The sequence below is a fragment of the Opisthocomus hoazin genome, chromosome 19 (assembly GCF_030867145.1).
Source record: "Opisthocomus hoazin isolate bOpiHoa1 chromosome 19, bOpiHoa1.hap1, whole genome shotgun sequence".
NCBI lineage: Eukaryota > Metazoa > Chordata > Aves > Opisthocomiformes > Opisthocomidae > Opisthocomus > Opisthocomus hoazin.
The window spans coordinates 11408516-11423546 of record NC_134432.1 but is presented as its reverse complement, the minus strand read 5'-3'; the positions used below and the strand labels follow the sequence as shown (position 1 = coordinate 11423546).

The window sequence follows — 15031 nt, the reverse complement described above, 5'->3', positions numbered from 1 at the left end:
CCTGCAGGATGCTGGAGAGGACAGGCGGGAGCAGGGGCTGACGGTGGGGCTGGGGGTCAGAGTTGCTCCATCCCAGGAGGCTGAGCAGGGGCAAAACTCTTGGGTTTTGGGCTACGTTTAAGAGCGGACAGAGGGACTGACTTGCGTCCTGCACCCCCTGACTCATTTTCAGCTTCTCCCTGCTTTCTTCCCCCCCCAGCCAGACTTTGAGGTTTTTCTCCAAAACCAGGCTCATGCCTCCCCTTGGCCCCCGGCGTTGTTTCAAGCAGACAATAAAGGACATCATACAAATACATCCCTCAGCTGCCAGTGAAATGCACAGAGTGGGGGTTGTCCTACTGCACTGGTCAAGACGAAAGAAGCATTTGGCCCTAAAACAACCCAGAAACGTCCTTTTCTGCATCGAAAACGTGTCGGAGCTTTAGGGTGGTTAAACCGAAGGGCGGCAAAGATTCCCCGCGTCCAGAAGCCGTGAGCAAGCGGTCGAGGAACCGCGGGAAGCGACGGTCATGAGAGCGGGTTTCGCTGCACGTCGGGTGACGCAGCGTTGGCCTGCCGGTGGGCATTGGGCTGCTCGTGATGTGTGATGCTCGGCGGGCGGCTGCCAGCACGACAGAAGTGGCACGTAACATCGTTTTAAACCGCGTCTGCTCAGCCGGGTCACTTCATGGCCACCGCAGCTCCCGTTTGCAGTGGCTGTTGCTTGTCGAGCCTGCGAGAAGGAAGGCGGTGGCGGCAGAGGTGGGGAGCGGGGTCGTTTGGGTCGTTTTGGGCAGGTCTGGCACAAATCATGCACAAAAATGTATTTTCTAGGGGGGGATGTACTCGCTGCGGGCAAGCAGCAGCTCCACCAGCGGTCTGCGCCCATGCTGGGGCCGTTTTGGGGATGGGATAACAATAACCCCCAAAGGAGGGGATGCTGCTGCTGGGCCACACGTTCACGAAGCCCCCGGGAGCGGCCATGTCCCCGTGCTGCTGTCCCCTCGTCCTGGACCCCACTCCCAAAACAGGGCTCCCCGCCACGCCGCGGGCAGCGCTCCCGGGGACAGCCCGGCTCCTTGGCAGCGGCCGGGGCGGGTCGGTCGGTTCCCCCCCGGTCCCGTCGAGGCTGCAGCACCCCGAGAGAGATCCCCGACGCCAAGGCGGCAAAAATTCGACTCTGGTGGGACTCGAACCCACAACCTTTGAATGACTCCCGTCACACGCCGCGCTAGAAGTCCAATGCGCTATCCATTGCGCCACAGAGCCCTCGCTTCCCCGCGCCGCCCTCACCGCCTCTTCCCGCCGCGCCGCCCCGCGCCCCGCCCCGCGCCCACCCCGGGACCGCACCCGCCGCCGCGGGGCCGGGCCGCTGCCGCCGGGCGGGACTACAGCTCCCGGCGGGCCGCGCCGCCCGCCCCGCCCCGTGCTGCAGCGGCGGGCGGGCCCCGCTCCCGGTGCAGGTGGCCGGGCCGCAGCGGACGCTCCGGAGCCCGGTAAGAACGCGGCACCGTCCTCCCCCCTCCGTGACTTCCCGGCGCCTCTCTGCCCCGCCGCGGCGGCCAAAGCTGCCTCTCCGCGGGCGGCCGGGCGGGGCCCGCGGTCTCCTCATGAGGCAGCGGGGCCCTGCGGGCGGTACCGGAGTTCCTCAGCCCCCCCGGTCTCCTCATGAGGCACCAGGGCTCTCAGCTCCCCCCCCCTCCGGTCTCCTCATGAGGTACCGGGGCCCTGCGGGCGGTACCGGGGTTCCTCAGCCTCGTGGTCTCCTCATGAGGCACCGAGGCTCTCAGCCACACCCCCCCCCCCCCCCGGTCTCCTTATGAGGTACCGGGGCTCTCAGCTCCCCCCTTCAGGTCTCCTCATGAGGTACCGAGGACCCCCGTTCTCCTCATGAGGCACCGGGGCCCCTCAGCCTCCCCCCCCGCCGTTCTCTTCATGAGGCACCGGGGCCCCTCAGCCTCCCCCCCCGCCGTTCTCTTCATGAGGCACCGGGGCCCCTCAGCCTCCCCCCCCGTTCTCTTCATGAGGCACTGGGGCCCCTCAGCCCCCCGGTCTCCTCACAAGGCATCGCGGGCCTTCTCCTCAGCGGGCTGCAGGGCTCCCACCGCGGATACCGGCTCTCCCCAGGAGGTTCCCAGACCTGGCCGGGTTAGGGGAGGAGGGTCCCGGCTGCAGCCCGGTGTGGGTGAGGCCCTGATGAGCCTCCCGGTCCTTCTGCCTGCTCAGATGGGGCTGGGGCTGGGCTGCTTGGCTTCCATGCTGGGGTTGAGCCTGCTGGCCTCAGGGAAGGACGGGGAGGGCGAAACGGGGGGACTGCATTTCACCCTCCCCGTCCTTCCCCGAGGCTGGCAGGCTCATCCCCATCACCCTACCCAGGCCCAAGTCGGGGGACGGGTGCCTCCCTGGCTGCTCACGCTGGAGAGACGGGGATCTCCTGGCTCCTGGAGCTTGTCCGTTGGTGCTGGGGGCTTCTTGGAGCCCGGTCGCCTGCCTGTTGTCCCCTCCCCGCAACCTGCTCCCCAGGCTGGTGCCTCTCCCAAGCTCCCCTCAGGTCTCTGCGCCCTCGAGTGATGGATCCCTGCGGTTTGCCTCTGTGCCCACTGGCTGTGGAGCTACAGGCAGGTCTTAATTTTCTCCATGCTGATGCAGCTAGGCAAGATCTGAATCCTTAACGGCAGGGCTGGAGGTCTCTGGGAGTAATGCACCGGTTGTCTCTCAGTAATCTCTCGCCGGTGCGAGGCAGAGATGTGAGCAGAGGATAACAGGGGCCTGTCTGGGCCCGTCTTGCCTGCAAGTGGGAGGTTTAAGCACCTTGTTGCCCACGCAGAGTGTGGCTGCCCCACCGCTGTGTCTCCTTGTCTCTCTGTTTGATGCGAGTGTGTAACGAAGGACTCAGGTCTTGGCTGAGGCATAGTAGTTTGATGGTGATTTAAGAGCTGCCCTGTGTAACTGCAGAGAGAGGCTCCAAGGTGAAAATGCAGTGGGTCCTGCCCTGCTAAGAGGCCGAGGAACTGTGTTGTGTGGCCTCGGGCCTGGGAGGTGTTTGGTGGAGAGAGCTCAGAGGCCACCGGCACGAGCAGGGATTTCAGGGCAGGAGCTGTGGATGAGGGGGATGTCCCCAGGCCCCCAGCCAGGAGCAGCATCCTGCGCTCTGGTGCATCCCTGCCTCCTCCCGGTGGCACGGCTCGGAGGTGGGACAGCCTGTGTGACATGCCAGGGCACGGTGACCACATGGCGCTGTCTTGGCTCCCACCCTGCCAGCATCTCGTACCAAATCTGCAGAGGCTCCCTGGACCTGGGGGAGCTGCACAGAGCAGAGGGAAAGCCACAAGTGTGGCTTCCAGCCAAAGTTGGCAGAGCCCACCCAGGGCTGCCAGCTTTGGAGCAGTGAATCTACCTTGAAGAGGGGAAGAGGAATGATGTGAGTGTTTCCTTCCTCTTTGGCCCATGTCCATGCCAGGAAGGACCAGTTTTATCTAGGAGGCCTCGAGCTGTGAGGGTCACATCACTGTCACTTTCCCCCGCCCGATGCTGTCGCCTGAAAAGAGCCTTTGCTAGACTGCGGTTCCCTGCGAGTCTCGGAGCCGTGTCTGGGGTGTGTTTGGGATGGGGACAGAGCTGCTGTCTGCAGGACATGGAGTGGGGGTCTGGGTGGTCCTGGTGGCAGCCACAGTGCTTGTTCTGCCCACTCCAGCCTGGCCAGGGCATGCCTGCGCCTGGCCTCGTCCCCGACCCACTCTGGCAGTGTCTCCAGCAGAGCCAGACCAGGAAACTGCCCGCCGACACAAGGGTTTGCAAACGCAAGCAGAGTTCAAAGGACAGAGTTTCCTGTCCCTGTTCCTGTCTGAGCTGTGTCGGAGAGTGTATGAAGCTGCGCTCTCCCGCCAGCCGTGCTGGCTGTCCTGGAACCAGGCATGTGGGAAAGCTGGTGCTGGTGGCGTGGGAGACCTGAGGTATGGGGACAGAGGGATACTTGGGACAGGGAGGAACTTAGAGCTGGGCTTTGCAAGGCTGGTGGTGAGGGCCTGAGCCAGCCCTGCCTGGCATTGCCCTGGTGCCTGCCCAACCTCTGTGCAAGGTCTCTGGCCGTGACTCTGCTCCCACACCCATGAAGAGGCTTTACCCTGCATCTCACGCTACTGGGGCGCGGCCGTGCCCCTGGCCGGTGTGCGGGATGTGGCTCCCCAGGTGGGAATGGCCGGGCTCTCAGCCGGCACTAAACAGTGCTACGCTGGCGGCTTAATTGGCCGTCTCCAAGGTCCGGTAAAGTTACATCTGTGGGAGCTCTGGGCTGCTGGGTTACGTCGTCGCTGCCAGGAGGAGCAGTGACTCAGGAACCTCATCCAGGAAGCCGGGGGCTGCTAACGCATCCCCTGCGCGTGGGTTCATTATCACCGAGTCCAGTGTGCGTGCATTGATGGCCGTGGTTTCTCTCTCTATGCAGGCCATGATGCTGCGTCTGGCTGCTTTTGCAGCACTGCTGCTGTTCTTCAGGGTCAGTTTGGGGCTGTCCTGGGCCCAGGCCATCCCCGCTCTCTTCATCTTCTACCTGGGATCCGGCGGATGGAACTTCTTCCTCATATTCATCAAGACAATACGAAGGGACGTCACGTAAGTGTCCTGGCTAGGATGGCCTGACCATCCACCCTCCCCCTGGCCTAGTGCTCTGCCCCGGTGTGTGTGAGCGCAGCCCCCAGCTCCTTGCACACCCCTGGGTTGCTGCTGGCACCCGGCCCAGCTGGAAGGAGATCTCCCTCTGCCACTCCCGGGTGGCTCCAAACTCTCGGGCAAAGTTTTCACAGGAAAGATAGATTTCAGCTGAGCTCTGAAGTCTGGTGACTGCCCTTGTACTTCACCCCATCCCTAAACCTGCTGGCGTGGCACCAGGTGTCTGTTCAGGGTTGGTTCTGAGTTGGTACCAGGCTGTGCCAGCTCCTGGCAAGGATTTGTGGGGAGGGAGTGGTGGCACCTCTTGGAGAGCATCAGAGGCTCAAAGATGCCACTTTGATCAGGGGACATCCCTGTCTGCAGCCTTTCAAAACTCATCTCTCCCAGGCCTCCATGAGTTTGGCTATAAGCATCTTTGCAGACAACCTCTGCCTATGTTGATGCAGCTCAGGGGAGCACCCTGAGCTGCTGCTGACCTAGAGTAGGGCCTGGAGCAGTTTTGGGCTATTGCAGCTCCTAGCAAGATCCTCGTGCTGTGTTGGCTTTGCTGGAAGAAGTGGTTTTGCAGGGGTTGCTGAGCAGCTGCCCTCTTGCTCCCCTTCCTTTGGCAGCACGGGGCTGGTCCTGTTGCGGGTGAAGTGGCAGGTATGGAGGCATGTGAGAGAGAAGAACACAATCGCCAAGATCTTCCAGAAGACTGCGAGCAAGTATCCAGAGAAGACAGCGCTGATCTTCCAAAGCACGGGCGAGAGCTGGACCTTCCGGCAGCTGGATGAATACTCCAACCGTGTGGCCAATTTTTTCTATGGCCAAGGCTTCCGCTCTGGTGACGTGGTGGCTCTTTTCATGGAGTCCCGCAATCAGTACGTGGGGCTGTGGCTCGGCTTGGCCAAAATTGGGGTGGAGACCGCCCTCGTGAATTCCCACCTGCGCATGGATGCCTTGCTGCACTGCATCACCATCTCCAACTCCAAGGCTGTGGTTTTTGGGGTGGAGATGATGGAAGGTGAGGGGCAGGCAGATGCGTCAGGGGTGCTCTGGACTCAAGGGTTGGGGAGCGTGTCTGTGGATTTAGTGCTCCTTTCCTGCCCACCACAGAGAAGGGACCTGGAGGAGAGTGGTCAGTTGAATTATCCAGGAATTGACTGGTTCTTTGTGTGTTGGTTCCTTTGGCCACCGGGCAGGATCTAGAGAAGGGGAGGATCTGTTGTTCAGCGCTGGCTCCCAAGCAGGCCAGCCTGAGTGTGAGGATCGTTCCCTTGTGCCTCTCGGGTCCCTCCCCAGTGTGGGCTGGGCTGGGCCTGCTCCACTGTGCGGGATGAGCCTCCCCTTGTTCTCCGTGGCTGTTAGCCACATTCCTGCAGCACCTTGGCTCCAGATCCTCGCATGTTTCAGCCCACACCTCTGAGGCTGATGGTGTCAACAGATCTCTTGGCACCAAAGAGGTTTTGGCTGGGGAGAGGTGGAGAACAGGATCTTCTAGTCCCTGAAGAGGCCTGGGCTGTGGCCCCAGCATCTGTTAATCATGGGAGTGACATCTGCCTGCGATGGCTGTCAGCCCTTTGGGGACTCTGCCGAGCACAGCGAGGGTACTGCTACCTGGAACAGTGTCTCCCTGAGGCTGTCTGGGAGGGCAGGGGTCTCTGTGCTGTAACCACCTTGCGATCTCTCTCCATCTCCCCTCTTTACTTTCTCAGCAATGCAGGAATTGCAGCCCTCCCTGGAGAAATCTATCCAGCTCTTCTGGTCCGGGGAAGGAGGCCCTGGATCCGCGTTTACTGGTGTGAAACACCTGGACCCGCTCCTGCAGACAGCCCAGCGGCACCAGCCAACGCCCCCTGATAAGGGCTTTCTTGGTATGTGGTCAGCTTTTGGGGCCTGAACTCACAGTTGTGCTTTTGTGGATCAGCCAGTTCCAACACTGGCAAGAACATCTGCTTGGGATGCCGATGGCAGATGTCTACAGCAGGGCCTGGGGTGCTTGGGATGGGGATTACTCCGGTGTCTGAAGCCTGACCCTGTGCAGAGCAGTAGCCTGTTGTGTCCTCCATGTGTCCAACAGATCTGATCTGTCCAGGGTCAAGCCAGCATGTTCTTGGTGCTGTCATATAACAAAAGTTTTGGCTCAACTGGCACGAGCAGAGTATAAATTTGACTTGTCCCCCTCTCCTGAGTTCAGCCAGCTCCTAGACTGGGTATGTGACATTGTCTCCTCATTGCTCTCCAGATAAACTCTTCTACATCTACACCTCTGGCACGACGGGGCTGCCCAAGGCTGCCATTGTGGTGAACTGCCGGTAAGGCCATGGGCAGGGGCTCAGGGAGGTCGAGGCTGAGCTCTGCCCTGTCCTAGCACAGTGCCTCTGGCCCTGCTGCTGACACGTCCCTTCACCCTCCCGCCCCAGGTACTTCCGCATGTCCAGCTTAGTTTTTTACGGTTTTCGCATGAGGCCTGACGATGTGATGTACGACTGCCTCCCGCTCTACCATGCTGCAGGTAACGTGTGCTGTACGGAGCCCTGCGTGCTGGGACTGTCTCTTCCCTCAGCCAAGCCCAGGGCTCAGGCTGGAAGCTGGTGCAGCAGCAGTCTCCATGTTGAGGAGGAGGTGGCTGCTGCTGGCGGTGTTGGACGGAGGCTTTCCTCTTTCCTGGGAGACAGAAATCGATCTGACTGACTTTTGGAGTGAGGAGTGGGAGGGGATGGTTATCCCAGCTCCAAGCCTGGCTTTGGAATAGCTGTGCCTTATCGGTGTTCCGTGTGGAAAGTCGGGGGGAGGGGAAGCGGGGCCTGGCTGGCTGGCTGAGATGTGCCGGGATGTCTGGGTGCGAAGAAGCGCTGCCCCACATCTCATTGCCACGCGTCTCGTCCCCGGTGCCCATGGTCCTGGGGGCTCTGGCTAGGTGAACACCCATCTGCGGTGAGCCAGGGTGCGGCGTCCGCCTTGCCCTGCCAGGTCTCTCCCTGACCGGGCTGGGCTGGAGGGCTCTGGGGACTGAGGGCTCCCCTGGCTGCCTCTCCACAGGGAACATCGTGGGCGTCGGGCAGTGCCTGCTGCAGGGCATGACGATTGTCATCCGCAAGAAGTTCTCAGCCTCGCACTTTTGGGAGGACTGCGTGAAATACAACTGCACGGTGAGGCCATGAGGCAATGGGCCAGCCGGGACTGGGGAGCGGAGCCTGGGGATCTTTGTCGTGCTGCGGAGAGCCCAGCCGCTGGAAGGAGGGGAGGCCTGGACCAGTTCTGCCTGTCCATTCCAAACCACTTTGCAAGGTGTTGGGGCTGTGTCCTTCCCACCTGGGGTGGTAACTCCACGTGTCCAAACCCTTCCCATGCTCCAGCATTAGCCAGGAGGTCTCAGATAGGTTTCACAGGCTGGAGGAGTGGGTTAACCAGGGAGGGACAGGCAATGGACAAGCTAGCAGGACTCCTGGGTTTTGCCGTGGCCTCTTTAGGGGACTTTGGGCATGTTGTGCTGTTCCTGCCTGCCCTGAAGAAACCCCGAACACCCTGGGGCCTGGTGGAGGGGTCCTAGTGAGTCTTTCCTCTCTGTCCCTCCCAGATTGTGCAGTACATTGGGGAGATCTGCCGCTACCTGCTGAACCAGCCGTACCAAGCGGTGGAGCGGCAGCACCGGGTGCGCATGGCGCTGGGCAACGGGCTGCGTGCCTCCATCTGGAGAGAGTTCATGGCCCGCTTCGGCATCGCCCAGGTGGCCGAGTTTTACGGGGCCACCGAGTGCAACTGCAGCCTGGGAAACTTTGACAACAATGTAAGGCCCCACCACCCTCCCAGTGTCCCAGAGGGTCCTGCTGGCCTGGGCAGGGTTGGAAATCCAGACGGGCTGCTTGCTCCTGGTTTTGCCTCCAGGAGTCTTGGCGTGGTTTGCCATCCACCCGGAGGGGTTTTGGCTGTTGTTGTGCCATGCCAGCCCTCTGGTATCCTGGATGTGCGTGGATAGCAGGCTCAGGGTGGGGCAGGTGTCCCTGCTACCCCGGCTTTAAGCTCTTTCCGTCCTAGGTTGGGTCGTGTGGCTTCAACAGCAGGATCCTGCCAGGTGTGTACCCCATCGGCTTGGTGAGAGTGGATGAAGACACCATGGAGCTGATCCGGGGGCCGGATGGTGTCTGTATCCGCTGCAGACCAGGTGAGGGCAACCACAGGCAGGAGTTTCCTCAGTCCTGTGCAAGTCTTTCCCGATACTTCAAGGTAATTCACCTAGGTTTGAGTCACTGCTCAGTTAAACCCCATCAGCCCCATTAGACACACTTTTTCTTGGGTGCAGGTGGTTGCTTCCCCGCTTCATCCCCTCTTTTCTCCCTTGCAGGGGAGCCGGGGCAGCTGGTGGGCCGCATTGTCAAGAGCAACCCCTTGCAGCACTTTGATGGCTACCTGAATCAGTCAGCCACCAACAAGAAAATTGCCAGGGACGTGTTTACAAAAGGGGACGCTGCCTATCTCACAGGTGAGGCAAGCAGGGCCCTTCCGTCTGCTGAGAGCAGAGGAGCAGGATACCTGGGATGGCGTGGGGGCTGTCCCAGGCTAGTGGCACTGCCCTGAGGTGCTCCAGGGTTGCTCCTAGCCCCTCTGACGCCTCATTTTTTGCCTGTTTCTCACCTTCCTGTAGGGGATGTCCTGGTGATGGACAAATACGGCTACATGTATTTCCGGGACCGCACCGGGGACACGTTCCGCTGGAAAGGGGAGAACGTCTCCACCACAGAGGTGGAGGGGACGCTGAGCCGCATCCTCAACCTGACAGACGTGGTGGTTTATGGGGTGGAGATCCCAGGTAGCTAAAAGGGGAGAGAATGATCGGGGGAGGCAGGTGGGCCTCTGGCACTCGAGTGTGAGCATGTCCTGCACACCCAGATCAGCACGTCCTTTTGGAAGAGGCTGGACTGAGGCTCCCCGTGGGCAAACTGGGAACAGGCCTCCAGGGACGAGCTCAGCAAGAACCAGAGGGTTCCCTCCCTCTCTCAAGCTTTGCTCTGATTCTGGCTGGTTTGGAAGGACCCTGCGTCCTTTCTGGGTAGGGTGCAAGTGCCTCCTCTGGGAGGAGGTGACCGTGACGGCAGGGTGTCACTGGTAGCCGTAGCCACAGGGTGGTGACACAGCCCGTGACACAGCTGGACACACAGCCAGCACTCGGTACAAAGCAGGGTCTGCCAGACGCCTTGCTGGTGCGGGGCCGAGGGAGGCGATGCTACAGGGACAGTGTGTCTGAGTGCTCTTCCTTCTGCTCTGCCTCGTAGGGATTGAAGGGAAGGCAGGAATGGCAGCCATCGCTGACCCGGAGAACTCCTGTGACCTGGAAGGCTTTGCCAGTGAGCTGAAAAAGGCCCTGCCTCTGTATGCACGGCCCGTCTTCCTGCGGTTCCTGCATGAAGTCTCCAAGACAAGTGAGCCATGGCGTGCACGCTCGAGATGGGGGGGGAAACCTAGTTATGGAGGCCGATCTGCGGTAGGGTCAGGACGGAGCCCTGCTGCCCCATAGAGCCCCTAGCCAGTTTCCCGGGTGGTTTGGAGGCCTGGGGGTGCAAGGCTGGGTCTGGGGTGGCACAGGGGCGATGGGGATGGGAGCGCATGCTGCCGGTGACCCCTTGTTCCTCCGCTCCAGGCACTTACAAGTTCCAGAAGACGGAGCTGAGGAAGCAGGGCTTCGACCCTGCGCTGGTGAAGGACAAGCTGTACTTCCTGGACTCCAGGGAAGGCCGCTACCTGCCGCTGGACCAGGCAGCGTTCAGCAGGATCCAGTCGGGACAGCAGAAGCTGTAACTGGTGGGGCTGAAGCTGGGCACCTCCCCAGATCCTGCTGGGGAGAGGGGGCAGGGCAGGCACTGGGGAAGAAAAGGTTCAAGGAGCGAACGATATAAAGGCACACTAGAGATTTTATTTGATGAGTTTTACAGATAATGGTTTGGGGTGGACACAGGGGGGACCGAGGGGAGGGGGATGGTTACATACCAAAGCATAGACTCATTATGGCTTTATTTTCTACTTGGTACAGCGGTGGTGGTCCCGTGCCACAGGAGGGGCAGGGCCCTGGCCAGTTGAGGAGGGGTGGGGTGCCCCTGCCATTCCACTTTGCTTTTCCTGTCTCTCCCTCCCTTTTCCTGCCTGCAGCAACCCTTCCTTGTGAAGGCCATGAAGGGACCAGTGCTGGGCTCTTTCCCCACTCCTTCACCAAGCAGCCAGCTCCTCCTTGGCACAGGGTCCCCGCTGACAGAGGGAAGCTGGGTGCCAGGCGCAACCCCTGCCCTCTGCGTGGCCCCACTGGTGTGTTTCTGCTGTGAATCAGGGAAGTGGGGTAGTGCTGGGCTCAGGAGAGGGACAGGGATGTGTTTCTGCCATGCCTTGCTCTCTCCTGGGGATGACATTTCTATTTTTCACAATCACAATCACATACACATTATATTATATTTTATATATATAAATTATACACACTGACTTTTTTCTTTCCAATCTTAATTTATTGTCTGTACTTTTGAATGTGTCCCGGGTTTGTGCAGTAGGTGGAGGAGCAGCCCAGACCTGTCCTCTCTTGGAGAGCCCTTTTCTCTCGCAGGGAGATGGGACGCTCATCTGGGACTGATTCTCCTCTTCCAGCGTGGGTGCATCCGTGTATGTCCTTGTGGCCTTGGTCCATGGTGAAGGACATCAGTGAACCCCAGCTATCTTGTGGACACTTCTCTGGGTCTCTTACTTCTACCTTTCATGGATGCAGCCTTGTTTCATGCGCCGCCTTCCTTGCAGAAAGCAGGTGGGAGCATGGGAATAAAGGGCCTGGTTGGCCTTTGCTTAGACGTACTCAGGACTACAGAGCAGCTCTCGGGGCTTCCCTGCTGCAAGGTCTGTGCCCTGAACGCGGGAGGCAACGTGGCTCGGGAGAGAAGGTCCTTCGGAGGGTGGTCTCTGTGAGAGCCTGGCTGCGTGTGCTCTGCGTCCCGTCCTCAAGAGCCCTCCCTGTCTCCACCGCAGGAGACAGGCCCTGAACTGAAATGTGCGTGTTAAAATCCTGACTTGTGCTCTGTGAATTCCGCGCGTTGTGTCTGGTGTGAAACAGCCTTAGCAGCGATGTCCGATTCCAGTCCTCGAAGACCATGCAGAAATGTCTGTTCCAGAGAAAACTCCGGGTTGGGGTTTATTATCTTTTATTTTTTAATATGCTTTTAGCAGGGTTACTCCTCAAAATGCCGTCTGTCTTTTGTGAGGGCAGGGTGTGTCTGCTCTTCTAGCTGTCCTTCCACGCCAACGTACCTGCCTGCCCCAGTCTGTCCTGCCCTCATGATTAAATGCGAGTATGGGCTATGCTGGAGTTTCCTACCTCTTCCTTGCGTGGTCCTGCTGGGGGGCACACGGGACTGTGCCGGTTTGGGAACTGGGAATTGCCACTCCAGAGCACAACCTCCCTCTGCGGACTTTAGCTCGCCTCAGAGCAGGAGGAAGGAAGCCCCTTGCTGCTGGGTTTGATGCCTGTGTGAAAATAACCTATTGATGAGACCCTCCCCAACGCCTCCGCCGGCTCCCCGCTCCCCCTTCCTCCTGGTCCTGGTCTCAGTGTTGCCGTCCCGTTTTGTCCTGGCCCAGTTCTCCCTGTTTACCCTGGCACATCCGGCTCTCCTGCCCCTCTCCCGTTCCCTCTTTCCTCCTTCCCCTCTACACTGCCCTAGTGAGGCCTCATCTGGAGTACTGTGTCCAGCTCTGGACTCCCCAGTTCAAGAAAGATGAGGAGCTACTGGAGAGAGTCCAGCGGAGAGCTACGAGGATGAGGAGGGGACTGGAGCATCTCTCCTACGAGGAGAGGCTGAGGGAGCTGGGCTTGTTCAGCCTGGAGAAGAGAAGGCTGCAAGGGGACCTAATATATACTTACAAATGTCTGCAGGGTGGGTGTCAGGAGGATGGGGCCAGACTCTTTTCAGTAGTGCCCAGCGACAGGACAAGGGGCAACGGGCACAAACTGAAGCAGAGGAAGTTCCGTCTGAACGTGAGGAAGAACTTCTTCCCTCTGAGGGTGACGGAGCCCTGGCACAGGCTGCCCAGGGAGGTTGTGGAGTCTCCTTCTCTGGAGATATTCAAGACCCGCCTGGACAAGGTCCTCTACAGCCTACTGTAGGTGACCCTGCTTCGGCAGGAGGGTTGGACTAGATGACCCACAGAGGTCCCTTCCAACCCCTACCATTCTGTGATTCTGTGTGATTCTGTGATTCCTGCTGCTTCTCTCCATGTCTGGCCACGCTTAACCTTCCAGCTCACTTCTGTCCTTGCAGACAAGTTTTTTTAGCACCTGTTCCCCTTCCCTCACTGCCAGAACTGTCTTTTAGACCCTCTGGGGCCAGGAGAAGCCGGCTCCTTCATGGTACGCAGGTACCAGGAGAAGTGTTTTGGGTGAGCCTGGGTGAAGTGCGTTCCCTGGCAAGACGCGCTCTGGGAAAAGTGCTGTAAATTTGCATCCGTTATACACCAGATTTGAGCGTGCTGAAACTCAGAGCCATCATCTCCAGCACCTTGGACTAAAAGCTTTGGGATTATGCGGTCCCCTGGACACAGTGACGCTAGGCAAGGCCCAGCTCGGAGCTGCTGCTGGCCTCCCAGCTCAGTGTAAAATGGGCCTCATCCCCCCAGCCCTGCTGTGCCCTCAGGGCTCGGCCATCCAGCGAGGTGGCTTGGCCTGTAGGGGTCATATCTAGGGGCCTGGGGGTGTCCCCTGGTCTCGGGGCGCTGGTGCAGGCTGTGCAGCGATGGCTGCCGCCTCTGCGGGTGCTGCAGTCCCACTTCTGGACGCTGTTCCTCTCGCAGCTGCCGGTGGAGGGCGGGCTGGGCTCGGCGAGCATCTCACCTTGGGGGGGTGACCCTGTTTCGCTGGCTCTCTTGGGGTCTCACAGCCCCCCCACGGTTCAGAGCCCTGGGAAGCGGTGGGGGGGCACAGAGAGCAGGGGGGTTACCCACGCAGGGGCCAGGACTGACCCTGTCTGAGGTGGAGAGGAGATTTTGGGTCTGGACGATGGTTCTGGGTGTGAGTCTAGCGGCAATCCCAGGGGCTGGTGTTCGCCCCGCTCGGGCTCCTGACTGCGGCCGGAGCCTGGGGGGGGACTTCGGCAGCACCGGGGTCACCTCGCTGCGGCGGGCAGCGACCCCAACCCACCCCTCCGCAAAGGGTTGTCCTCCCCAGTCCGCCCTGGGGATCGTTGGCTGGGGATGAGTGGTTTGAAGCGTGCAGGAATTCCGCATTCGGAGCGCTGCCTGTTAAATGCAGACGCAAGCAGCCCTGGAAGCTTGTGGAAGTACGGCTGTTATGTTATTTATTTGCCTGTAAGCCCCTCCAAGTGGAGTCCAGCTTGTGTTGTTGGGTTTTGGAGATGGATGGGGATGACGTGCACTGTCGAGACCCGTGTGAGGAGCAGGATTTAGCCCGACACAGCCAAGGGGCTGGGAGCTGGCTGGAGCGTAGCAAGGAGCTCGCCGCGAGCTCTGTGTTCCCAGCCGGCTGTGAGGGGGAGGAAGGTCGTAGTTGCAGGGTGCAAGCAAGAGGAGCAGGATGGGGCCCCCCCGAGGTGACAGCTCCTGTTCTGGGGAGACGGGGGGTGCTGAGTGACTGGGAAGCCGCACACCAAGCTGCGCGGGGGGCTCTGACGCACAGGCCTTGGAGAGAGGGGACCCGCAGAGCTCAGCGGTACCGATGCAGCGGGGTGCAGTGCCGGGGGGCTGGGGCGTGCACATGCCACGTACACAGGCCTCCGTGCCGGATTTCCCGGGGAGAGGGGAGCCTCACGAAGGTGTGCTCGTAGCTGTGGGTTATGCTGCAGGGAGCCACCCTGCCTGGCCATGCTGACGGCAGCGCAGCGTCGAGGGGGTTAAAAGCAGCGGCGTCCCCGACGGAGATCTGGTGGCTGGGGACAATTCACCGACCGTTTTGGTCATGGTTGTGTCGCACTTGGCAATGCGTCGGGACTCCCTGCAAAACCCAGCCACGCCAGTTAGAGCTTTCCTGCTGGCTGTCAGCTTTGGGTGGAAATCCCGGGGCCTGTTTAAAGTCCCAGCTCCTCTGGAAAAAATGAAGCCTAGCTGCAAGCGGCCCCGAAGCTCTCAGCCCAGGAATACAAGTGCAAGTGCGGTCCTGAGCCCAGGATCAATGCTGGGACAAACCGCTTCTGAGAGAGAGGTGTTTGGAAAGAGGCAGCCAGTGCTTAATTGTAGTCTGATTTTTTTTTAAATTCTTTTTATTTGTGCGATTTTAAGGAGGAAGCTAATTGAATCCTCTTTCTGTGGTTAGAGACACCTTGCGAGACATCTCTCTCGTTTGATCAATGAGCTAAAGTCTGGCTCAACAGCTGTATATAGATAAAAGTACTGTTTATAAAGTATTATTCTTCTTTAATTAAAA

The 15031-nt window shown here is 59.9% G+C and overlaps 1 protein-coding gene and 1 non-coding gene across 3 annotated transcripts; one reads left to right on the top strand and one right to left on the bottom strand.

Moving 5' to 3' along the window:
- Positions 1 to 1154: 1154 nt before the first annotated feature.
- Positions 1155 to 1248, bottom strand: TRNAR-UCU (transfer RNA arginine (anticodon UCU)). The gene is made up of 2 exons: positions 1212 to 1248; positions 1155 to 1190 (listed from the first exon to the last, which is right to left on the bottom strand). It is a non-coding gene; the product is annotated as a tRNA-Arg (tRNA).
- A 145-nt stretch (positions 1249 to 1393) lies between these two features.
- On the top strand, positions 1394 to 11097 carry SLC27A4 (solute carrier family 27 member 4). 2 transcript variants are annotated; one of them, XM_075439623.1, is made up of 13 exons: positions 1394 to 1475; positions 4424 to 4590; positions 5259 to 5653; positions 6345 to 6503; positions 6875 to 6944; positions 7053 to 7144; positions 7672 to 7781; positions 8210 to 8419; positions 8668 to 8794; positions 8975 to 9112; positions 9275 to 9439; positions 9903 to 10049; positions 10268 to 11097. In XM_075439623.1, exons 2-13 carry the CDS (start codon positions 4427 to 4429, stop codon positions 10423 to 10425), a joined length of 1935 nt encoding a protein of 644 aa, XP_075295738.1. In that variant the 5' UTR covers positions 1394 to 1475; positions 4424 to 4426; the 3' UTR covers positions 10426 to 11097. The 2 variants fall into 2 exon arrangements, with proteins under 2 accessions (XP_075295738.1, XP_075295739.1); XM_075439624.1 differs by lacking the exon at positions 8210 to 8419.
- Positions 11098 to 15031: the final 3934 nt, after the last annotated feature.

What these genes read in the sequence shown, in the direction of transcription:
- SLC27A4 (XM_075439623.1), top strand. Translation starts at nt 4,427, where the DNA reads ATGATGCTGCGTCTGGCTGCTTTTGCAGCACTGCTGCTGTTCTTCAGG. An exon ending in TGGGAAACTTTGACAACAAT is followed by an intron (nt 8,420 to 8,667) that starts GTAAGGCCCCAC and finishes TTTCCGTCCTAG; the next exon opens with GTTGGGTCGTGTGGCTTCAA. An exon ending in TTATGGGGTGGAGATCCCAG is followed by an intron (nt 9,440 to 9,902) that starts GTAGCTAAAAGG and finishes TCTGCCTCGTAG; the next exon opens with GGATTGAAGGGAAGGCAGGA.